This window comes from Lampetra fluviatilis, chromosome 56 (genome assembly GCF_964198595.1).
Source record: "Lampetra fluviatilis chromosome 56, kcLamFluv1.1, whole genome shotgun sequence".
Taxonomy (NCBI): Eukaryota; Metazoa; Chordata; class Hyperoartia; order Petromyzontiformes; family Petromyzontidae; genus Lampetra; species Lampetra fluviatilis.
Window position 1 is genome coordinate 2,098,576 of NC_136330.1, and position 25,645 is coordinate 2,124,220.

Sequence of the window (25,645 nt, forward strand, 5' to 3'; positions counted from 1 at the left end):
CTACTTAGAACAGTGCATCGTGTACAGCTCGTCGAGATGAGTCGATTGCCGCATCGCCGACCATCAATAGACTAAAAATGACTACATCACGGACATTATGCGAGAGCCGGGGTACTGTGGTACCCCGAGGTACGGCCATAAGGTTCAATGGCTGACATTAACCCTCACCTGCACTGTGCGCGTGTGTGTTGCATTCATCGTATTCATCGGTCAAGTTAATTCATGTATTTTATCACTGTTAAAAACTTAAGGGTGGAACAATTGCGCAAGCGGTTAGCGCGCAGTGCTATTATGTGTCCGGCTACCCGAGTCAATTCCCCGGCTAACGGTAACATCAGGGGAGAGCGAAATCCAAAATGGTTCTGGACACACACCCTTCACCGACCCATATTGACCGGTGTGGTGAAGTATGGTCAATCAACCCCGACAACGACACGACGATAAGCGGCATGCATTCAGCAGTGGACTAACAAAGGCCTGGAAATATTATGACATTACACTCCATGCAGACATAACAAAGATCTAAACATAAAACAACATGGAGCAGTCGAATAAACCGAAACAAGGCCATAATTTGTCATTTTAAAAGTACATTTAGTACACTTACAACCACAAGGGGCTGTAAATTTAACGAGCTCTGTGCGGAATGTTAATCTGCAGTGCTCATTAAAATCCGAACCCATTGTATAAAGACATTGCTTACTAAGCTTGTTAACATTCAGAACATTTTTCATTCATTTAAGCTATTTAGATTAGAGATATCCTCTTGACTGTTTAATTTATGGTTTTCCCACCCACGTGAAATGCAACTCAACCCCGAGTTCCCTATGGTGAAATGAGCAGCAGCCTTCAAGCAGAAGCTCAAGGCTCAGGCTCCCACCTGATCAGGCGATCACCTGATCAGGTGATCACCTGTTGAAGCTCTCACTTGTTCAGGCTCTCACTTGTTCAGGCTCTCACCCGTTCAGGCACTCGCATTTTCAGGCTCTCAGCTGATTCAGGCAATCGCCCGTTCAGGTTTTCACCCGTCCAGGTTCCCATCCATTCAGGTTCCCATCCGTTCAGGTTCACACCCATTCAGGCTATCACCCATTCAGCCTGCCATCTTTTCAGGCTCTCAACTGCTTCAGGCTCTCAACTGCTTCAGGCTCTCACCCGTTCAGGCTCTCACCCGTTCAAGATCTCGATCGTTCAGGCTCTCACCCGTTCAGGCTCCCACATTTAGGCTCTCACTTGTTCAGGCCATTGTACGGGGGACTCCGAACTCTGGCTCTGTGCCTCCGAGTTTTTGATCGAACATTGCGTTCGATTAGAGAAATATGCGCATGTTACGAATTGTTTAAAACTGCATAAAAGTGTTTATTGCACTTTTAAATCATCCAGATTGAAAACTCATTCCTTTAAAACAAATTTCTGTGTTTAGTTTGTTGTCCTTCCCCCGCACCTCCAATTAGCATGGTTGGCTATGTACAGTGCAAAAAAGTTCAACATATATAAAAACGAAAGGCCGGCTGGCAGAGCTAATGTATTGAAGGTTTCAAATTTAGTTGGAAGGGGTAATCACATTGAGAGTGAACAAAAACAGCGATTGGCTGAGACCTGTGACCTACCAGGCCCACGACCATGAAGACAAGCTGGATGATGTCCGTGTAGGCGACAGAGTAGAGACCGCCCAGGAGCGTGTAGATGATGGTGATGAAGGCTGACACGATGACCGCGATGGTCCTGTCGATGTCCAGTATGACGCTGATGGTTGAGCCTGCAATGTAGGCCTTGGAAGCGTTTTCACTCGGGTCGCCGAGACATCAATTTCCGTGATACGAAATTAATTTTCAAGCGATGGAAATTATCACGATATATCAGTTTCCAGTAACTCTCAAATAAAGATGACCTATTAACGTTCTTCGACTGTAATTCACTCAACACAAGCCTGCCGTAAGCCTGCCTATCAGTGCATCTATAAAATCCATAACACACGTCCGCATCGCACAGAGTGTCGATGTCACGCTGCCTGACTGACACGGCCATTTACCAAGTGCCGCTGCCACCTTTGGGTTACGCGGAGAAGTCGGAAGGCGTTTCTGGCTCCGCCAGAGAAAAACGATGATGTGCTGTCGAGCAAGTTTAAGAAAATAAAACGATTCATTTAAAATTGCTTTGTCAGTCCACTACCGTGTCGGTCAAGGAACTTGTTTGACGATACTCTTTTGACAAAGGCTATTAAGAAGTAAGACGCTATGTTTCCCAAATGATTATAGTCTTAAGTAGTTTTTGAAGTCGGGGGCGGTGTTGTTACATAGCTTTGACAAATTAGTTATTTGCGAGTCATTTTAAAAAAGGCTAATTGGGACCATGACAGCCTTCCCATGTCATCTTGCCATGGGGGTCGTTTGACCGTACTTCCCCACGCTGATCAGTGTGGGTGGGGGCAAGGGGGGGGGGGGTTCCGAGGATCAGTTCAGTTATCGCTAGCCGCTGACGTTAACTGTGGCCCGATGATTAAACACAGGTCACCGGGGTCAGAGTGCAGCACGCTAAACATTACACAATGCAATATAACTTAGGTAATACGTTAATAAACATTGTCAGCAATAAAATAATAATTCACCAAAAGCAATCATGGTAAATACATCAACATCTACCCCTCTATTTAAGGACCGAAACAGGAGGGTTTCTCCACAAATCTGGCTACCGCCTGATGAAGCTGGTTGTAATTACTGGCGAAACGTCACACGGTACTCAGATTGTAAATGTTGTGGCTTGGCTCTCCGACACACCGGTGTGCTGTACTAGTGACGAATTGGCACGTTCTATTTACGTGACAAACCTTGCTAGTTGGCTGTGTCGGGTGGTGGCGGGTTTAACGACACATTTATATAATTACGTGATCTAACCCAAAAAAACCTGTGTTGTGGATGGTAAATCAATGTAATTATCTTTGGCTGTTCAATAAGTGTTCTCGCATGACATGTGGATGTTCTTTTCTAATCCTCAGGGAACCGAATTACCGGAATTATTAATCACCAAACAACACTAACAACAACAAACCCAACCCATTTATGAATACCACTGCCATAAAAAAGGAACTATTATATCCTGTGATAGGCGAGGTTCAGGAAATGGCCCTTCTTCAAAGGAGAGAGAAAGCGGACAGCAAGAACGAGTGAAAGACAGAGACCGCACCATTCACCATATACACAATGGGGCTCTCATACAAATTAAAATCTAAGAATGTGTTTCAATTAAGTCTTTTTTATTCTTCTTATTACATTTATTTATCCAGGAAAGCCGCACTGCGTCTCAAGACTACTGTATTTTCAGTTGGATCCTGTTGGGTTTTTTTGCAGTAGGGAACAACAATAGCCCTTTGTCTCTTTCCATTAAGTGACTTGCGGGGTCATTTTTATCCCATTTGGCACAATTGGACCAAGACGCCGTCGCCGCATGGCCCGACCTCTTTTGGATAACATCACGAGATCTGGAAAGTCCACTGCGACGCCGCGTACATTTCGGGTCAATACACCCCGTCAGTATTAACGAAGGCAGCCACGGCCTCGAACCCCGAACCTCCGCAAACAAGAGGGGCAAACGCAACTACCGCTGGGCCGTGTCACCTTCTCACATTGGCACACGAACAGTTGCACACACAAGACTCCTGGGGGCAGCTGCCGCCCACGTGTAATCATCACCCCACGCTATACCACGTGTGAACAACGTGGCAGAGTTTGCGGTGACGATACGCGTAAGCCCTGTGCGACCTCCAGCAGTCTCATGGGGGGCAATGTCCTGCTACCTCATACAAAGTCTCTGCTCGGGTTGCGCAGTGGGAAGGGGAAGAAAAAAAAAAACCTGGTGGCTCTTTGAGCCGCACCGGATTGGCTCGGCACAGCCCCGGCATGGCTCACCCTCGGGTGTTCCGGTGGGCAAAAATAGCACGAATACGTCCACTGGTGCAACACGGCGCGGGCGTTTACCAAGGGCGGTGAGGACGGCGGTGGCCCAGAAGAGGTCCCCAAAGGCCGTCGGGATGTAGAAGAGCGACCCCAGCCACTTGCCGTAGCGTATCTGGAAGGGGTCGAGCATCGTGACGTAGCGGCCCATGCGCATGGGCTTGGCGAAGAACAGGGCACCTGAGCGTGCGACACAAAGACGAAAGGTCCCACCGTGTAGCTTTTAAACCTCGTTTATTATTTCGTATTTGCAGAGCGCCTTAGCTCAAGGCACTTTCCACGCGGTTTAAAAAACGGTAACAAAAATAGTCATTTTTCGATGGCAAGGGCCGAGTGGAGAGTCCAGGGGAGGGAAGAGATAGTATTTTGGGCAATGGGAACACTGTTGGGGCGAGTGCTGTTAGTGAGCACCTATGAAGGTCAACCTGAGCAATGCTATCCACCCGTATGTCCCGTCACAAAACCTACGCTCGTCTGCTATGGACCTACGGCTTGCTGCTGTGTGTAAAATCCACTCGGCAGAACGGAGCGTTTCATTTACAGCCCCATAGTCTGGAACTGTCTGCCATCTGAAGTACAGTCAGCCGTGACAATCAGTGTGGTTAAGACCGGACTAAAAACAGCGCTGTCAGCGCTACTGTCTCAGCTTTTTGCACAATATGGGGTGCTACAAATCTTGAGATTGACGGCGCACGACTGGATGCATGGTCAGCACCACGCCTGGCTGCCTTTGTCTCCCCACTGTTGATGTTTACGCATCCCACCAGGTACTCATTTAAGGCTGAGTCGACCGAGGGGAGGCCCACGACCCAGTTTAGATATTTGTCGCCAAACTAAAAAAATAAACACAATCAGCCAAGAGCTGTAATCGAGCTCAGTGTCCTGAACCCTCAGCCGCGTGGCCACCTGTTATGTTTATAAATATGTTTTTAAATCCACGATACGTAACTTTGTCATAACCTCCTCTAAGAGCTTCCACCCTGTCGGCAAATGTCAGCCCATCAACGCTTTTAATTGTCTGCAAACCCTTTGCACGCAAGTCAAGCCTCTAATTTCTTCACGCAGGTTCTTAAGATGAAAACGGACGACGCTCAATTATCCAGGGTAATAATGCGGAGAGGTGTGGCACTGAAAAACAAAAACATAGATAATGCAAGACATAAATTGACGCAAAAAACAACATATTTACCGTTTATCAACGTAGATTCACGGTGAAGGCATAGAATGTATCGTCTATTTTTATTAAAAATCATTTCAACTTGTAACGTGCAGCACAGTCTTTGCTCACTCTCAAAAACTCGAGAGGAATACGGATTGAGGAGGAGCCACAGACGAGAAAGGAAAGGCAACAGCCAAGCAGCGAGCCTGGTGCCAACAATTGCCAAAGCTCTGCGCTGCTCTATATATTAAGGCATTACCGGGCAATTAAGGAGTGCTTAAATGCGGGAGGAAACCCACGAGGGTGAGGGGGAAACACTCTATCCCACGCTGATGGAACAGGTGGAGTCCACATTTTTTTACTGTACCGACTGCCCCTGTGATTCTTGTTAACTCGGCACCCGCCCTACCCACGATGTCAGTGGCCAACATTTTCTCGGTCCATTGATTGCAAGGCCCTTTGCCCCACATTTTTCTGGGCTTTCTGCCCAGTGTCTCCCTCCCCCCACCACCAGCTCCTTCAGAACGTCTACACACTCATCAACCAGCACACTCATCAATCGTCAAACTATTTTTCAAATAAATTAATCATTGTTGCTTAATTCAGAAAAGCCCCCCCCGCCCCCACGTGGTCTCGAGACAGGGTTTGCCAGTACTCTTTAATCCACTTTTTTTTGAAATTGCTACGTACATTGTAAAACTGGTGTCTGGCCAAAACATACCAATGCTGATAAATCACTTACAGAATGCTACTCAAATGGCAAAACGGCAATGGATCATCCACGCCCCCCCCCCCACTGCTAGCGAAAACTTAGCAGGATCCTCCAAACCAAAGTAGGTAAGACAGCACGGCTTTCCTGAGCAAACACGCGTGATAAAGAGCAAGCTTCAGTAGGCCTCTTCGTCAGCATTTAAGGGTTATTCCCAATGTTGCTGTTATGACTTGGCAGTTCCATGGCCGTATTCGATATTCCTTGTGTTTTACCCACGTAGCGCGAAGACCGTGAGGGGCTTGTTAGTGTCCTTGACCGACGTGGTGAAGTATGGTCAAATAAACTGCCGCAAGGCGAGTGAGTACAGGCCCTCATCCAGCAGTGGAATGACAAAAGAATGTCGTGCACGTATGTAGATTTACAAGTGTTCCAGGATTAAAAGACACATTTAAGCCGAAGAACAGCCAATTGGCAAATCATTTTGCATGGGTGACCTAGACAACGCAAGAACGATAACTTGTGTTAGATCGAAATTAACAGCAAGGAAAGTGCATTGAGTCTTAGAGGAAATGGAGCATAAATGGTGGCGTCCTCTTTGGATGCCAATTTTCATTCACATATGCGTGACATCAGGTTGGCATGCCTGTCAATTACGTGGGAGAAAGGTGCATGTTTGGACACGTTATAAGTGGTTCTCAAAACATATTTTTTTACTAAGATTGCCAAGTATGATGCCATCTAGTCTTAACCGAACCCTACAACCCCACTCCTACAGTGTGTTTATAATGTGTTGCTACAGTGTTTGTATAATGTGCTCCTACAGTTTTTTCCGTAAAGTCACAATATGTAAAAAAAGGAAAATAAACTAAATCACGACGTTTCGGAGGCAACACAAGCTTCCGTCTTCAGGTGGAACCGTCACAGCAAAATTGCTGCATCAAGTGAAGAGAAAACTTCAAATCTAGAATTCCTACGGTGTGTTTATAATGTGTTCCTACAGTGTGTTCATAATGTGCTCGGCAGAGCAACGTCCAAGGGGGAATATCTTGGAATTACACCGAGATCCAAGAGAAACAGAGTTAGAGATGTTATTGCCTGCGGCTTTTGCACGACCGGGGGCGCCACGGTGGCTAGGAGATGTTAACTGCCTCGCCTGGTATGCAGGATAAATTTCGATTTAAAACTTTCGTGACTGCAGGGATTCATCTTCTTGGTTCTTTCGGTAAAGTCACGTAGAATGGAAATAATAAAATAATAAAAATACAACATAATAAAATAATTCTCACGACGTTTAGGCTACAACGCAAGCAGCCGTCCTCAGGTGGAGAGCAGGTCTGTTCAATCGCCTCTTAAGGACCTGCTCTCCACCTGAGGACGGCTGCTTGCGTTGTGGCCGAAACGTCGTGAGAATTATTTTATTATGTTGTATTTTTATTATTTTATTATTTCCATTCTACGTGACTTTACCGAAAGAACCAAGAAGATGCTTCAAATCGCTTTAAACTATTGTCATTGTAGTGCGTATTTAATGTGGCGCTGCACTCTGATGTTGTAGGAGAAAACATTTATTAAAAAGTCTATTTAATTAAGTAGAACGTGTTGTCTATATTTATTTAAAAGTTGCGCATTTTGATGTAACGTCACATTTCTTACCCCCCCCCCCCCTCGTCACACATCGTCACAAATGTCTGACCCCCCCCCCCCCCCCAGGTGCGTGACGTCTTTATGGACGGCCCCTTGTCTCCCAATACTATTTTCATAATTCCGGGTGTTCAAGGATGAATGACAAACCAGGAGCAAGAATAATGACGGGTTCTGATCCGACCTGGATGGTGTCACCATGTTACAGGTCGGGGCTAGGGTGGGGGCTAACTGATTGCACTGGAGGAGGCTGGAGGTCAAAGTTGAGGAGCTCGAAGGAGCTTTAGCCAAGAGGAGAGGACACAACGCAGCTTAGTTTGGGAAGTAAAATGACGTGGGGGTTTCAATTCCTGCCTCAGGATTGTTTTTGTGTACACCCACCCCCTAGGCCACAGCAGACATTGTAACACCCACCCCCCACCCCCCCCAAGTGGAGGGAGGTAGGGAGGGGGCAGATGATAGCCCCCCCAATTTTTGCAAGGCTGGAAATTGAACACATCTACACGCACATGCTCACACACACACACAGCAGCTTTAGGCTCAGGGTAATCACAGCTTCGATTTGGAGTTCTACAGCTTTAGGTACATAGGCCAAAGTTAAACTTAATCAGCAGAGGATTTACAGTTGTATTGTGTAAGCGGAAAAGCTAAGGCCGAGGTGACCCGTGGGACAATCGCCTCTTAAGGACGAGACTCGAGCCACCCACACGATCACCATCACGTTTCAGCTCGTTATCGGCACTGCGAGCCACCGCGGGCCACTGAGCAGGCACGCAACAACGACGCGTCAAAATGATCGATGCTTGTTGGGAGAGCGTCAATTCTTATGCCAAAACATTTTTGACGTGTCAGGACTGATTATTTTCTGTAGGTGAACGGGGGGGGGGGCAGTGCTGAAAACGTCTACGTTGAATCTAGGCATCAGCCACCCGTGATTGAACGGGGCAGCATTTTACTTCACATAAATGATACTGGTAGGAACCTCCTGGTTACACCAGCCCACAGGGGATTATTGTGTCCGTCCGTCCTGCAGGGAGGGGCTGGGTGGGGAGGGAGGGGCTGGGTGTGGAGGGGCTGGGTTGGGAGGGTGGGGAGGGGCTGGGTGGGGAGGGGCTGGGTGGGGAGGGTGGGGCTGGGTGGAGGTGGGAGGGGTGGGGCTGGGTAGGGGGTGGGGAGGGTGGGGCTGGGTGGGGAGGGACTGGTCACCCTGTGGTGCCCTTATACAACTCAACGTTTAACCTACTCACGCCGGCTTGTGCCCGCCCTCACAGTCGGCCATATTTGCGGAATACACCACGCCGCCGTTGACCCTGGCCATTGACCGAGCAAACCAACGTTCCTACCAGCTCCCTCCGCAGGAATGTGTTAATGACATCCATCGGATCAAATGTTGTTCGAATTGCAGCCCAGAGAATATGCGTACAGTATATATGCCCTGTCAAGTGACAAATATCTGTGGCAAGGTTTTTAGAAAAATGTGCCCTCGAGTTGTGTGGATTACATTAAAGTTAACTTTGAAGGTTATCTGAAGATGATATTACCCTTCTTTGGGCCATTCTCTAAAACAGAGAGAGATATACACACTTGTCTGTGAGTTCAGAATGGATAACACTATGTACCACAATTTTTGTTCCTGGGTACTAAGTGTTATTTTTTTATTGCTTATGCCTAAAAAGTATAGAAAATGGATATTATTCACCCACAAACTTTGCTTTTGTGACCAGGCCTTTCTGTGAACGAAAGACACAAATGCACACGTTTTCTCATTGAAAATAGGTACATTTCAAAATATCACTGTCCTGGTCACAAAAGCAAAGTTTGTGGGGAATAATAGCCATTTTCTGTACTTTTGAGGCATAAGCGATGAGAAAATAACACTTCTTACCCAGGAAAAAAAATAGTTTTTGTTACACAGTGTATTCTGTCTCATGGCATGATACCGATAGAACCATTCCCCCCCCCTCCAACCAAGAGAGTCGATGATTTCCGATACGTCGTGCGTAATTTGTTTATGTAAACCCTGCAGCCTCTGTAGAATTATGCAGTTAACTGTAATGGCATAAAAACAGGATAGATTCTGGAATCGAATCGCAACTAAAAATATCACCACAATCCATCGGAATATGATCAGGGCTAACCACACATCCAGAAGTGCTCTTTTTCACTTCTTTCTTCGTACACCGTTTTTAAAAGCAACTGACAAAACAATGTAAACAGCGTGTTGAATCTGGTAAACTATTCGATTACGTCAGGAGGCGTTTGGTGTTCAGTGTCCGAACCTCCTGGGCGAGTGTATGTACCAAGGCCGTAGCCATGGAGTCAACATTGGGGGGGGACCAAATCTTCCAGGGGGTCTGGGGGTCCCCCCCCAGAAAAAAAATCTAAATTTGAAAATGAATTTCCTACCATTTCCTGCCTAAAATATTAAAAAATTCACTGACACATAGGATGGACTTTTTATTGATTTTTGTTACAATAATGTCTAATAGTGTATTGTATTACATTGCTCTGTTTTATCTTTTTTACCTTTTCTTGTTTCATTGTATGTAATGGCAGAGATTCGGGATTAATAAAGTACAACCATAACCACAATCATATAAACAGAAATCAATTTTATAGCAATATATTGGGGGGGGGGGCATTTTGAGCATATTTGAATATTGGGGGTCCCCCCCCCAATATATATTATAATCACGGCCTTGGTACGTACAATGATGGGCAGTGGTTGGTTACGTGACGAACGTAGGATGTTTATTTATTTTTCCATTCTATAACGCACTGGTAGGTTCGTTGTTGAAACACGATTAAGCACTTAGTGACCGCAAATTCATACACCTCGTGGTTAATGATTGAACTGGGGAAACGCCCTTGTTTTCTTATAGGCCCTATACTTTGCACAGTTCAGTTGTGTGTACATTACAGTAGTGGCACCTAGCCACTGGCTTTCAATGACACACTGGATAAGGGAGAACCATTAACACATAGCAAGCGTCACCCTTCTCAAATGACCAATGAGCACCGCCGCGGAGAATCTGGGTTTGAATCCACGTTTCAGCCGCCCGTGGTTAAACCAGGTCAAGCGCATTGAATCGACCAATGACTGCCCAAAGCAAAAAAAGCCATCGCTCGCCACCAATCCACGTGCTACGATAGCCAGGGATACATATCAGTTACCCGGGGGATAGGACACAGAAAGTTCTGTTAAGAATTGTGGCAAGTCCGGCAGGCTACAATTGCAGTACGATCCTGCATGTTAAAAGAAAAAAAACGGATCCTATGTCTGTCGGGAGTGGGATCGCAACTCTCAGTCTCTCATAAGAGCTGCTGCTACGGATTGTGTCGGTGATCCCACTGCACCAGCCGATCGCGTTCATTCATTATTCATTTTGTAATGTGTACAAACTGAACTTAATAAGGACATTCAGATGCAAGGGAGAACACATTAAATAAAGAGAATATTCTTCGGATTCTGACAAGAGGCCGACACTGATGCCTGTATAAAACCTACGACACTGCTACATTGTCACAAGTTGCTCTGTATGTATGTAGAACTTCTTTCGCACCATACATAGCCAACCGTGCTAATCGGAGGTACGGGGGAAGGACAACAAAACACAAAAAGCAGTTCTAAAGAAACGAGTTTTCAATCTAGATGATGATTTAAAAGTGCATAGCTCCAGCGGCTTCCTAATATCGGAAGGAAGAGCATTCCAGACGGCCACAGGAGCGCATCTGAAGGCGCCACGCGATGCGGTGACCGCCGTCTTTGTCCGATAGGCCCCGTTCGCCACGCAATGAGTGCCTCAATGCGGAGCTCGCTGTTGCGCAACACCGCTGCCCCCCCCCGCCACTCCACCCCTTACCGAAGAAGAGGCTGAGGGAACAGCCCAGGGGGAACTGGCTCCAGGCCAGTCCAAGTCCAGGCGTGTACACCACCTCCGCCGTGCCGTTAATGTACGAGCCTCCCACCCACGTCGCTGCACGCACGCACACACACAGGGAAGGCCGCATTAGGTTTTCTTTTAAGCTAGGCTGCTGTACTTTAAGGGACGTTTCATTTATTGCGCTAGGGCAGGACACGTTATAGTCAGGGATGATGGTCAGTGGTCGAGACTAATGATGGAATGGAAGCCAAAGGAGGGAACGCACCCCGAGAGAATATTCACCGCAATTTGATCGATACATTGATACATGAGATGAGCGGAGTGCCATTAGTGGGGTTGGTGGGGGGGGGTCTTGATTTGGTGGGAGGGGGCTGCCATACAACAGAGGTTGAGAACTACTGCTCTAAAAAATAAGAATAGGTGATACCCTTAACACCTATTTTATTGCCAGAAAAGGTAAAACCTATTCTCACTTTTCATACTTTTGCAGTGAGTTCAACTGAGTTGCAGAATGTTCTCTTTGGAGGCAACACATTTATTAACACCAACACACGGGCTAACTGCTCCTTAACAGAATAACAACCTGTGGTGGTGACCACCAGGCTAACTACGCTAATCACACTGTAACTAGCGACAATGGACCGGACCCCAGCTTGGGTCCCGGGCCACGTGTTGGGAGACTCTGTAGGACGTAGAACGTAGACGAAGGCTTCTTCAGGATGAACAACAGCCCCACTCCCTCTGGGGGACCCGGCTTATATCCTCTGCAGCGTGGCCGGCTCCGCCCCTGGCCACGACCACCTCCCAGAACCCTCGAGCAGGATCGCGACCTGGACCACGTGACCACCCCTAGCCCCCACGTGGGGCCCTTTGTAGACTTAACCGGTCACGTGTGCTCTAGGGTCAACCGGAGTGCCACGGCCTATTGTAACCGCGTTCCTAAGGCCGGCACTTCCACACCCTATCCTGTAGGGCTGGCACTGCACGCCAAGCATGATGCCATCCAGCGCTATCACTCAGCGCTCACCGAGCCCCTCTAGGGCCGGCATTACCCAGTGACATCCCGCGATGTCACGACACTTTGATACTGGCAAAAAGGTCCCATTATGTAACCACTGCTCTCCTCACGTGCGCCAAGCCTACCGATTAAAATCTTGAGGTTTTCCAATGTATAAACCCTATTACTGTTTACAGCAAAAAAAAAAATTTCCAGCATTTTTGGAAAGCTGTATAATTATCTTTTAAAAACCGGTATGCGGTAAAAGTGCAAGGTTTCCAAGTAAGCTCCTGCAGTTAATTAATTGTAAACCCAAGGGCTGCGTTTATGCAACTGCATTATTTAACATGAAATATTGTGTAATCGTTTAACAATGCAAATCATTTACGAACAGGAAAGAAGGCACTGCTTTACAAAACTCGTGTCCTTAACTGCTCCATGTACGTAGAACTTCTTTCGCACCGTATGTAGCCAACCGCGCTAATCGGAACTGCAGAACCTCCAACGGTGTTCTGTGTTTATAAACTAAAACTGAGCTTTGTAGCTATTTTTTCAGAAGCAACCTGGCAATCACAAATGATAGCCCACTGAAGTGGCTTATCATGTAGAAAATTATAGCAGCCAAATACTCTAAAACGCACGTCGATTCTAAACGTGGAGGGGAAAACCGGAGGACCCGGAAAAAAATCCACATGACCACGGGGAGAACATACAAACTCCAAATATACAGCAGGCATCGTCAGGGTTGGGATCGAACCCACGATCCCCTGTATACCAGGCGAGGTAGTTAACATCTCTCCCCCACACACAGCTGTGTACCCTGGCCTGCCGCCCTGATCTAGAGTTGTCACGTCTGATGTACAAAAGAACCCGGACACATCGTGGGAAGAATATCTCACAATAGAGGAACAACGAGTCAGTGCGTTGTCATAAGCAGGGTTCAATTTGATGGAGGGAATTTCCCCCATCTGAAGGGGTGGGGGGGGGGCTATACATTTATTCCCCCAGATAACAGATTTCACTATACAATGCCAGGATTGAGGCTAGTTCATATTTGGGAACAGCTATCTATAGCTGTCCTTCATTCAAATTGCATCTCTCACAATCACTGAGGAACCAGGCAGTGAGTCGGCGCTACAAACAATTGCTCAAGTTCTGTGGTCCTCTTTATATGAAGATGTTTTCTAAACTAAACTTTTAATTTTACCAGGTAAGGCCGACTGAGCTATATAAATCTGTTTCAGAAGCGACCTGGCCACAAATTATTGTTCGACGAAGTAAGCTTATAATGTGGAAATGAATAGCAGCCAAATACTCCAAATGCATTTTAATTCTAAATGTGGAGGGAGAAACTGGAGGAGTCGGAGAGAAATCCATGCGACCACGGGGAGAACACGCAAACTCCAAATATACCGGCATCAGGGTTGAGATCCAACCCACGACCTCCTGCATACCAGGCGAGGTCGTTAACATCTTACCACCGTGGCATTTTAATGTTGGGAGGGAACCAGAAATCCCATGGGTGCGATCTAGCAACACTCTATCCCATACAGAAACCCTGTCCTTTGAGTGGTGGATTATTACGCAACTGACAAGACCCGAGACGTTCACTGTCCAGGGAAGTATACTAATAGGGTTTTTCCACTTTTTTTCCTGGCAACAAAACTGATACCTTTTGCAAGGAATCATGCTTACTATTAGTATATTTTGGTACTGGCAAAGGCGGTCCCATGATGTAGCTGCTCACCCCAAGCTCTCATTACTCTGGTAGTGCGTTGTCTTTGAACTGTGCGCCTTTTGGCGTCATCTGGTCGAACACCATATGAGACTAGGCTCTAAAGAAAGCTGTCTCTGGTGTGGTCCAATCAGTTTCAAGGACAATGCATAAATGATCAGAGTATTGTTTTTTGTTTGCATTTGACTGCAAGTATTGTGGTTAATGTAAGCATGATTCCTTGCAAAAGGTATCAGTTTTGTTGCCAGGAAAAAAAGGGGAAAACCCCTATTAGTATATTTTGGTACTGGCAAAGGAGGTCCCATGATGTCCAGGGAAGGTTTACAGGTTTCCCAGAAGAGCAACACGAAATCGGAGGCGAATCCTGAGAAAACCAGTACAAGGTGGCAACCCTACCCAGATGGCCCCCGCCCTCCCGGTGGGTCCGTCTTGAGGTACCGTACCGGTGGCGGTGAAGACACCGACGACGACGCTCATCTTGCGGTCTCCCACCATGGCCATCTCGCTCTGCCCGGCCTGGCAGCCCCTCTCGGTGGCTCTGGACCGGCGAGCGGCCCAGACGCCCGTGACCAGGATGATGATGTAGAAGACGAGGACGGCCACCACGCCAGCCACGTTCAGCGCCATCTCCTCCCGTCCAGGTCTCCTGCACGACGGTCGGTTCAGTCGGTGGCGGTGCAAGGACCGCTGTGAGCTGCAGAGAGCTCTCCTTCAAATGGGAACCCGGCCAAAGCGGCAGGCACTTTTAACATGGGAAGGGGAGGGTTTCAAGGGATTTGCACAGAGCAAAAAGCGGGGACATTGTATAAACAACCAATGCTGTGTGCAATGGAAATCTTGTAGGCGATCCAAAACAACATTATTCATCACAGTAGAATTTTGAAATGCTATTTATAACAAGGCTTACAATGGCACTCGCTGCTATATTGAATTAAACATGCTCAGTGTGTGACTGTTCTGTCATACTCACCTCCAAAGGCTCTTCTTTGGTAATTTCCTTCTCTTCTGTCAAGACTGTCGCTTCTTCTGTAACACGATCCTCTTTGTCAAATCCTCGGTCCTGGCAAACGGAACTCTCCTGTCAAACACTCCAGACACTTCCATAAAACACTCTCCCTCCTCCTCTCAAAAACCCATCTCTTGCCATACTAATACAGCCCCCGTATAACCTTAATGGGCTATACGGGGGGTGTATTGGTCCTGCCATACACTCTTATGCTGTAAAACACTCACCCCCTCTGAAACACTCTCCGCCTGCCAAAGAGTACTGCACCGTCAAACACTCATGTGCTGTCAAACACTGTTTTGTCCTCCTGATACTGCATATCCTCCTCTGAAACACTCTCCTGACGGCCACGCCGATTCGGTAACACGCTCCTGCAAAACACTCGTGTCCTGTCAAACACTCGTGTCAAACACTCGTGTCCTGTCAAACACTCGTGTCAAACACTCGTGTCCTGTCAAACACTCGTGTCACTTTCCCTTCGTCTCACTCACCTGTCAAACACTCTTCAGCTGTCAAAACACTCCCTCTCTTGTCACTCTGCTCATGTTGTCAATCACTCCCTCTTGTGAAACACTCGCGTACTAGAATCAACTTCTTCTTCTTGTCAAACACGTCTCATTGTCAAGGCACTCCTCCTCACCGCTAGTCAGACACTCACCTCGAGACAGGAATGGAAGTGGGGGGGTGGTTGTTTCGGAACTCGCTACTCTCTCTCGCTTAGCCTTGGGAGCCAATCGCCGCCGATGAATGAGGACCACGCAGGGCGGGACACGAGACTTGACTCCCTGCCTCCCTCCCTCCCTGCCCGAACCACTACGAAGACGACACTGGCACACAAAGAGACCGCCGCCCTGGCATGCGGCTCCCACTTGTCCGATTCTTCTTCCTCTTCCTCCTCCTCTTGCCTGCCCCCCCCCTCCCTGTTGGGCGGACGTCCCAGTCGTGGATCGCTCGAAAACGCCGCAGCACACGGGGGGTGAGAGGGTCACGGCACAACGCGTCCGCGGTGAAACATGGACAGGAAATCGAGCGCGGGAGGTTCCCTCCCCGCACACCACCAACCCCCCACCCCGCCCACCACCAACCCCCCACCCCACCCCGCCCACCACCAACCCCCCACCAACCCCCCACCAACCCCCCACCAACCCCCCCCCCACCAACCCCCCCCCCACCCCCCACCAACCCCCCACCAACCCACCACCAACCCACCACCAACCCCCCCCCCACCCCCCACGTGGACCGATAACTTATTTAAAGCCAAAAATATAGAAACGTACGCATAAACGCCTTCATTACATCGTTTGAAAAGTTACACTTCTTATACCGGGGGGGCGGTGGGCAGGAATCCGATGAGCTGCAAAGCTCTTTTGCACAGACGTCCAGTAGTGTGAGGCTCAGCAAGTTACAACAGCAACAATAAAACAACACACAGGATAAGTGTGCAAATTTAAGAGAACGGTAAGCGCGCCACTGCATGTAAATTAATTACGCAATTTTTTTTTATCGAACTTATGCAATTACCATTGTATAACAACAGAGTTGATATAAAACAAAACAGGCATCTTGAGGGGAGTTGCAACCGAGGTCACTGTCAGTCACAAGGGGCTTCCCAACCTGGCAACCTTGAAGTCCCCCCGTACTCACTGTATCGTGAGCACACCACCCCCCCACGTTTATATAGTAACGAGCTCGGTGGTACGTATACGCTATGGGGACACTTTCACCGCGCGTTAAATATAAGAAAAGGGAATACATTTTTACATTCATTAAACAAACACATATATCTACGTTAATTTACATATTTTATATCAAGTTAAAGGCTTCGTTTTTAGAACGATTTAAATACAGTTATCGTACGCTCTCTCTTTTAAATAAATTATGTTAACTCTTGCGCATGCGCAGTCGTGCGTAATTGAATCGGGACGCCGGTCAGCTGTAGAGCCGCCCCTTTATTATATTTCCCACCACGGATAGGCGATACTGACGTGCCAGCCAATGGAAACACGTCGCCTGCTGCCGTTCAACCAATCGTGTGGCTCCAAGGGGCGAGCGGTGCCTATCCGTTATAGGTAATATTATCCCCATTGAAATATTTAATTCATTTCTTTTTAAATCTAGGACCATCCGGACCCAATAACAATGCAAAATTAGTTTTTCTCTCGCGTGGACATCTATAAAGTACTCTTTGGGTCTTTCGGTAAAGTCACGTAGATAAAAGAATAATACAAAAATAAAAATTGCTTTACTCTGGTTCTTTCAGTAAAGTCACGTAGAAGGGAAATAATAAAAATAATAATAAAATGTATTGTTTAATATTTTTATTATTTTATTATTTACCTTCTACGTGACTTTATCGAAAGAACCAAGAATATAAATATAAGCTTTAATAAGATCTATAAAAGACGTACACAGAGGAGATGGAGGGATGAAATCAAGTCAGCTGTAGGTTGCAGGGTCCAGCTTACCCAGGACTCCTCTACTTACAAACTTTCAACTTACGAATTTTCAGAGATACGAACAAACGTGTCCGTATGTCGAGTTGCCTGTTCGGACCGAGAGTCGTAAGTTCAACCACCGCACAATAGATGGCGGTGGTGGCATCTACATCTGCAGAACGTGAAGAACAAGTGGCATCTACATCTGCAGAACGTTAAGAACAAGTGGCATCTACAGGAGATGATACAACTTTTAAAGCCATTCCGCCGGATTTAGTGTAAACGCCGTACAACGTGTTTGAAATCGACGGAAATAGAGTTGTACTTACGAAACAAATCGACTTACGAACAGACCTCTGGAACCTAACTCGTTCGTAAGCAGAGGAGTCCGTTTATTTAATAGAAAGTGGCAACCACAATAGTTAGTGGGAGCCATTCATCCAGCAGTGGATTGGCCATGGCTGACGGTGATTATGAAAATATAAGCTACAGCATTCGGTTGAGTGCAACGCAGTGAGACACATATTGTTAAATTTATTAAATATATATTTGGATTATAAAACAGCAATACAATTCAGAGTGCAATCAGTGCAATACTGCAATCAATACATTAGGTATCTGTATATACATACAGTTTTCATTTGCAATGTATTATTTTCGTACCGGGAAATATATTTGTGCAAAAAGAAGCATCTAGTCTTTAAAATCCGCATAAAATCATGACGTCCAATGGGCTGTAGGCAGCATAATAGACGTGCATTGAAAATAACATTGCATGTGTACAGAGATTTGAACCCAGGTGGAGTTACATGGGGTCTCTGTTGGGACGAGAGGGCCGACACTCATGAGAAAATCTGCTCACCATCCCATGGCTCTTCTTCTTGGTTCTTTCGGTAAAGTCACGTAGAAGGGAAGTAATAAAATAAAAAAAAAACAATTCTCACGACGTTTCGGCCACAACGCAAGGCGCCCTTTTCCCCCCTTCCAACCCAGCTTATATATATGCTCCAAGCTCGTGTGCTGTTTCATTCAGACGCTGTCGCCTCGACAGACCTGGTTTTCACCTGAGGACTGCTGCTTGCGTTGTGGCCGAAACGTCGTGAGAATTGTATTTTATTATGTTTTATTTGTATTATTTTATTACTTCCCTTCTACGTGACTTTACCGAAAGAACCAAGAAGATGTATCCCTGCAGTCACGAAAGCTTTAAATCGAAATCCCATGGCTCGTTTGCAATATCCCACACGTGTTTTAGTTGTGACCTTTGACGTGTCCATTCAGTCGGGTCGGACACGAGATCAGCCCATCCGTGCCGTCGATTCGCACGGGTGGCTACGTACGTTGCCAAACAAGTTCAACATATTTTGAAATATTCTTTGGGTTTTTCGGTAAAGTCACGTAGATAGGTTCAACATATTTTGAAACGCACGAGACAACGTGGCTTTTGCAAAAGGCGACCCGAATTACATCGAGACATTTAGACTAAACGTAGCAATTTAACACTATTAATAATGCTATGGCAAGAAGGTGAAATTGCACTTAGAAGTTTTAAACATACGGAATATAATTCGTAATAGCAAAAAATGTGTTAGATGATAGTGCAGGTACAATCATTTCTTTTTTACGATAAGGAGCCGTCCATAAATGACGTCATGCGATTTTGGACGATTTTTGATCTCCCTTCCATCGTCACATGGCGTCACAAAAGTTAGACCCCCCCTAAAATATGACGTCACAACGCTCTGTCCCCTCCACCCCAAAAACATGCTTCAAATCGCTTTAAACTATTGTCATTGTAGTGCGTATTTAATGTGGCGCTGCACTCTGATGTTGTAGGAGAAAACATTTATTAAAAAGGAGGCGTTGGAAAGCTTAAATTTAGCATAAAATTAACTTGAAAATATTCAACGTCTAACTAAAACTGCAGATGTTCAGAATATTATATTGAAATTATCCTATATTGTGATTATAAAATATTGAAATTAATTATAACTATTTAAAAAATACTTGAAACTTTGTAGCAGAACGAAGCAAAATGGAGAGTACAATTATAGCAATCATATACAGTATTAGTTCCACAGAATGAAAAGCCCTGGTAGAATCATTATAATAAAAATGTTTAATAACAATCATAAAAAAAAATTCTAAATGTATGCTTCTCCATTCTCCCATGGAGAAGCAAAATGCTCCTTCATGGAATAAATAAAAGGTGACCTTAGTAAATTTAAATAATCAAGTAGTTAATAATGAAAAATAATCAAAATTTGTGTTGTTATAAAAATTCTACATTTATTTAAAGTTGCGCATTTTGATGTGACGAGCAAAATGTTTACATTTCGCCTGGAGACTACATCCATTATCACCAGGTGTTAAGCAAGCTCAGCTCTCCCTTAAAGCACATTGGTCGTGAAAGACTAACGAATAAAATTAAACATAATTTCTGGAGAGGAATGTAAATCAAATATGCAGGTTACGCGTCATATTCAGCTCCATCGAAAATACTGCGGAGGTCAATCAAACAACCTGAGCAATAATAGCCATTGACATCATCCCACACCCACCGAAACTGGCTCCTCTGTGCTTAGTTCTCATATCGCCAGCTCTACTTTTTGAGGAAAAAAGCATGGCCCAGTCACTCGTCAGTTTAATTCTGTGAACCCATTAACATCCGATGCATGAAATGCATTCATTGCTGCTGTGTTTTTAGAAAATTTACCAAAAATTGCATTGGCAACTGGTGAACAAGGACACATGAAACGCGTATCACAGCAGCCTCTGTCGTGGTGCAATGGTTAGCAGGCTGGATGTGCAATCCAAAGGTTGCCGGTTCGATTGCATCTCCCGGATGAGAAACCGGGCAAGCTATCTGTGATGAAACCAGGTTCTCAAGCATGGAAAGTTGATGGTCTTATCCCAGTAACTAATGACTTCCCAAAAAAAACCACATCAGCCCAATCTCTTAAAATGGCCTAGATTATTTCTAGATTTTAAAATGTTGATTCGATAGACACGCGACCAGCAATCTTTCCCGTGTATATTAAAAGTGTGAATAACACATCCTTATCAGAGTTGCTTCTTTTTGTTTGCTTTTTTGACTACTTGTGTTGTGGTCATTGCAAACATGATGCCTTGAATAAAGGTGTCAGTTTTGTACCAGTTAAAAGGGTAAAAACCTACTATTATATTTTGCCACTGGTAAAAGAGATCTCATAGTGTAAATGCTTACCCCGAGCTCTCAATACTCTGATATTGCACTGTGTTTGAGTTGTACGCCTTCTGGTGTCATCTGGCCCTACACCAATGGGGACTAGGCTCTAAAGAAAGCCGTCTCGGGTGTGGGCCAATCAACTTCAAGGACAGTGCATATTATCATCCTTATCAGAGTTGCTTCTTTTTGTTTGCTTTTTTGACTACTTGTGTTGTGGTCATTGCAAACATGATGCCTTGAATAAAGGTGTCAGTTTTGTACCAGTTAAAAGGGTAAAAACCTACTATTACAAAAAAAACTGTCTATTGCAGCGACCTCAGAAGTAGTCCTGTGACGGCATCTTTCAGGGGCCATTCGGTGAATACGATACACCGCGAGCGGCGTATCTCTCAACGTAAATTCTTCATCGCCCGACACGAACTTCGACAGCATCATTTATAACACAATTGGACTTTTTAACGCGTAGGCTTTCGCGACCAATATTATTCATAATATAGGAGAGCTTCACCATTTTTGCCCGATGAAGCTGATTGTAATTATCAGCGAAACGTCGTACTCAAATTTTAAAATGCTGTTGATTCTCTCTTCAACACACCGGTGGGCTAAACAAGTGAATAATTTTGTCCTTTGAAAAACGTGACACATTTTTTACCGTTTGGCCGTGTCGGGTGGTGGAGGGTTACGACACATTTATAAATAACGCGATCTGATCCAAAAACCTTGATTATGAACAATTGTACTTGGTTTCTTTTTACATACACAACATTAAAAACGATGCCGTACATACGTTTAGCAAATGTAGCGGTGCCGCACCTGATCAAGTATACGCATGAAGAGGTACAAAATTTAAAAGAGGGCCCTCTTGGCCGTCAAGGCATCCACGGGGTCTTCTTGTTGTCGTTTCCTGGGCAGCGTGGGGGCGGCCGTGGCTTCGGGAGGTCCTTGCTTGCTGGGCGTGCACTCCACGACCACCGTCAGATCCTCAAGCGGCAGGTGCAAATCATCGTCATGCCAACTCTCGTGCCCGCCGCTGATGGACTCCGACAGCTTCCCGGGGTCTGGGGGGAGCGGAAACGCGCGTTCGATCATCAGTTTAACGCATCGGCTTTAGCGACAAATATTATTCAGAATAAAGTTTTTTTGGGTTAGATCGCGTAAGTATAAATGTTGTGTCGTAACCCTCCACCACCCGACACAGCCAATTAGTAAGGGATTCGTCACGTAAACAAAACGCTAATTAGTTACTATTTCAGCCCATCGGTGTGCTGGAGAGTAAATCCACAACATTTACAATTTACAATACTCATTGGCGTTTTGTTTACACGACAAATCCCTTACTAATTGGCTGTGTCGGGTGGTGTGGGGTTACGGCACATTTATACTTACGCGATCTAACCCAAAAACCTGTATTGTGTTCGATCATCATCCTCTCTCACGCTCGTGTCGAATACATTTGCCAATGAGATCTAAAAAAATTGGAACTGTTTCAGCTCGTTCCCCTCGCACGCCTCAACTTTTGAATTCTACACTGCCTTTGGATCTTCCTCCATCGCCTATTTTCCCAAGTTCCTATGAAGCCTTACTTGTTTTTGGGCTAAACCACGTGGTGAGTAGTTTCATGCCAACATTCTTGTCATTAACCCTCCACCACCAAACAAGATCGTCACGTGATAACCCTTCGATTTTACGTGCTATGAACTGGCAGTGTTTAATGATGGTGACAAACACAGTTTTAAGTTTACAAATGAAAAGTCAAACGTAACTGTATAAACCGATGTAAGTTAAAAGTAATACTCTCACATTGAATGCTAATCGCATCATGGTGAATACAATTGTATGGGTGTCAGGGGAAGGATTCCCACCAATAGGAGGGTTAGTGGGAGGGGTAATCGAAGAGATATAGGGGAGAACGGGCGGTAAGAAGGGGCCTTTGGCGGGAACGAGATTGGGACGGCTGGGGACAGGTGTGGATGGGAGAAAAGGATTAAAAGACGAACCCCCTGCAACCTTGTGTCGGCTTTCCTTTACACAATGATAACAGTGCCGCGTCTGTTGGGATTGATGTGAAACCACATGTCACTTCTCATTCTTGCAAAAGTGGAACGATAAAACTACTGTACTGCACTTCTTCTCCGCCTCATGGCGGACTGGCTTGGCGACAGTGGGCATACTTAACACTCATTCATGGGACTGGTCAAACGTCCCAATGCACGGCCCTCCCGAAAAAGAGTACTTGAGATCAGTGAGATAATTCTTTGGTAAATAAAGGGCATTTTTACTATTACAATGTTTCCTTTTGAAATATGTTGCTCCAAGCAAACTAAAGACTCTCCCTAGTCAACAGGAAATGTTGGACCAATATTGAACCAACATCGGTGCAAACATTCCAACAACAGACCAATATTTGGCCCGACAATGCATGTTTACTGGGTTCACATTCCAATTGACTGGATTATCCCTCTCATGGAAATACTGCATATTTAAAGTATACATTGGCCATCCATTTACCTGAGTTATCACTCCCGTTGTCGTCCTGCAAAGACAAAAAGAAATATGATTTTGTTAGCAATGTACTTGGGCAGTAGTGGCATTGCAGTGAAACACGGGGAGACACTGCGCATGCAGCGGCGATGGTCCGCTGGTGATGGAGGCCGGTTGCCTCCAACTGCCTGGTAGCGTCTTTCACGAGCCTCCTTCACAGAGTCCAATATTGACACCGCTAGTACCTTATCCTTCGCAAGTCCACACACTCCCAAATTCTCCTATACCACATCAGCCCAATCTCTTCTGAAGCCCATGCCGTGCCTGTTTAGCCCTCCTTTATCCAGCCAAATAGAAGCTGCATGGGCATGCGGTGGCTGGGCATGCAGGCTACATGACCCAGCCAACATAGCCTCGCCTGCTGGAGTTCACTGATGGGACTGTTTCCAGATCTTTCAAGGATCCATGAGCTCCTCAAACAAACCAGTGTGGTTAAACCCAGGATGGATCATAGGCAGGCCAGCCTACATGTTTCAAACTGGTGCAGATGTTCCTTTAAATGGATCCATGTTTCGCAAACATAAAGAGGGAATAACTGTGGCCGAGAAGACCCGGAGCTTCGTATGGAGCAATAGAGAAGGCAGCTTTCAAACGGCGTTACACAGCTGATGAAAATATAATGCCGCTCAACTGATTCAGATTGAGACCTCCGCTGCCAAACCAGAGCTGGTCATAAACAAACTGCCCAGGTACAGAAACTTCTCCACTCTGTCCACAATTGCCTCATCATTCACGTGTAATTGAGGGAAGGAAGCATTCGATAGCACATCAGCCAACCACCACGGCCGCCAGCACCACCAGCACCATCCTGGCTCTCTCACCTTCTCGTCCATGATCTCGTCGAAGGCCCGTTGGACGCGGGGGACGTTCATGTGCCACGGCACGAGCCACAGCGGCGTGGGATCGCCCTGCGCCGTGTCCACCAGGGCGTGCGCGCAGTAATCGCGCAGCCTCCCGTCCATCACGCCTAGCTGCACCCCCGCGCGGCGCAGGCGACGCAGCCCGGCCCGCACGGCCCCGACGTCTCCGTAGTAGATTCGGGAGAACCAGACGCGCAGCCGGTGTCGGCCGCCGCCGACGTCGCGCAGCCAGCTGTGCAGCAGCCCCGAGCAGCGGTGGCAGGGGCTCCACGACGTGAACCACTCGATGCAGAAGCTGGCGCCGCCGTGCTCGCGGACGTGGCGTGTCATCTCATCCAGCAGCAGCTCCTCGGTGTGCATGCCGCGCTTCTCCGGGCTCTCGCGTGGGATGCCGTCGGCGACCTCCCACTTGTTGGTGGCGTAGCCCCAGAGCTCGGATCCTGTGGTGCCGGTGGTGCCGGTGGCGCCGACGGCGTAGATGGGTTTGAGCTTGAAGCAAATGTAGCATCTGTTCCTTCCGTACGCCTTCTCGAGGTTGTCGAACTCGAAGAGAAACGTGTTGAGGGGCAGCTTCTTGTGGAGGAAGACCGACATGTTTTCTGAAGAAGGCCGGCCGGCCGAAACGTCCGTCAAGTTGTTGTTTCCTCTCCTCCTTTCTTGTCGGTAAGTTACCAAAACCAATCAAACGTATTGCTTTTGAAGGTAAAAGCGCATCACAATTGCCTGAATATTTGATGAATACGTAAAAGCATTCCCCTTTCCAGCACTCTCAGCTGCCTGTGTTGTATCCATAGGGGCTGTCAGTCGTCACCCTTCCAGCGGGGGGGATAACACCGCAAAATCGGACGGAGCGTTCGCGTTACGAGATCTTCCACGTATCAAAGGTCATTTAAAACCACCGGGAGTGTCCCGGTAAACACGGTCCCTACACGCAACAGGCGTACGCAAGCAGCCAGCCCACGCTGGCTTCTTCGTCACCGAGTGGCTGTCACGGCTCATGTGAGCGGTGCGAATGCGTTTCTCAGCAATGATGGAATTCCGGTGCCTTGCGTCACTACTTGGAACTGACCATGGGCGTGCACAGGCAAGCCCCAGAGCTGGCAAGCTGGCCAGTCCATTGAGGAAGTCTCCCTCTTATACTTTGGACATTGATTAGATCAGTGGTTCTTAACCTGGGGTGCACGCACCCCCTGGGGGTGCGAAATTCCCCTTTCTGGGAGTGCAAGACATGGGCAAATTTTTTTAGAAGGTAAGTCATCGAAAAAACAAATTAAGCGTGGGCAAGTAAGAACAACTACATTGTTTAATCGAATCCTATGTATTTACTAACAGACATTTTTCTTCTTCTTGGTTCTTTCGGTAAAGTTTTTTTTTTATGGTTGCGAACCAAAGGGGTGCAAGGCTGCAGGAAAAGTTAAGAACCACTGCATTAGATTGATGTGTATAAAGACCCCCGTATAGCCTTAACAGACTGTAGGGGCAAGTGCTGTTAGCGAGCACCTATGAAGGCCGGAACG

General features: G+C 46.5%; 2 protein-coding genes across 7 annotated transcripts in view; both read right to left on the reverse strand.

The window, feature by feature from the left end:
• Window positions 1–16,084, reverse strand: part of LOC144950062 (high affinity choline transporter 1-like) — a 29,321-nt gene extending 13,237 nt beyond the window's left edge. For 2 of the 6 annotated variants that reach the window (XM_078880058.1, XM_078880053.1), the window contains exons 1-6: window positions 15,743–16,084; window positions 15,049–15,138; window positions 14,522–14,820; window positions 11,326–11,439; window positions 3,975–4,130; window positions 1,611–1,759 (exon numbers count right to left, since the gene is read on the reverse strand). In XM_078880058.1, the coding sequence (XP_078736184.1) occupies window positions 1,611–1,759; window positions 3,975–4,130; window positions 11,326–11,439; window positions 14,522–14,705 (603 nt within the window). In that variant the 5' untranslated portion in view covers window positions 14,706–14,820; window positions 15,049–15,138; window positions 15,743–16,084. Of the gene's footprint in view, window positions 1–1,610; window positions 1,773–3,974; window positions 4,131–11,325; window positions 11,440–14,521; window positions 14,821–15,048; window positions 15,139–15,742 lie in introns of all 6 variants that reach the window. The other 4 variants (XM_078880059.1, XM_078880057.1, XM_078880056.1 and 1 more) reach the window with 3 other exon arrangements.
• A 1,996-nt stretch (window positions 16,085–18,080) lies between these two features.
• LOC144950064 (DNA dC->dU-editing enzyme APOBEC-3C-like) lies at window positions 18,081–25,110 on the reverse strand. Its single transcript, XM_078880061.1, has 3 exons — window positions 24,090–25,110; window positions 23,236–23,260; window positions 18,081–21,785 (listed from the first exon to the last, which is right to left on the reverse strand). The coding sequence occupies exons 1-3, from the start codon at window positions 24,720–24,722 to the stop codon at window positions 21,574–21,576; spliced, it is 870 nt and encodes a 289-aa protein (XP_078736187.1). The 5' UTR covers window positions 24,723–25,110; the 3' UTR covers window positions 18,081–21,573.
• Window positions 25,111–25,645: the final 535 nt, after the last annotated feature.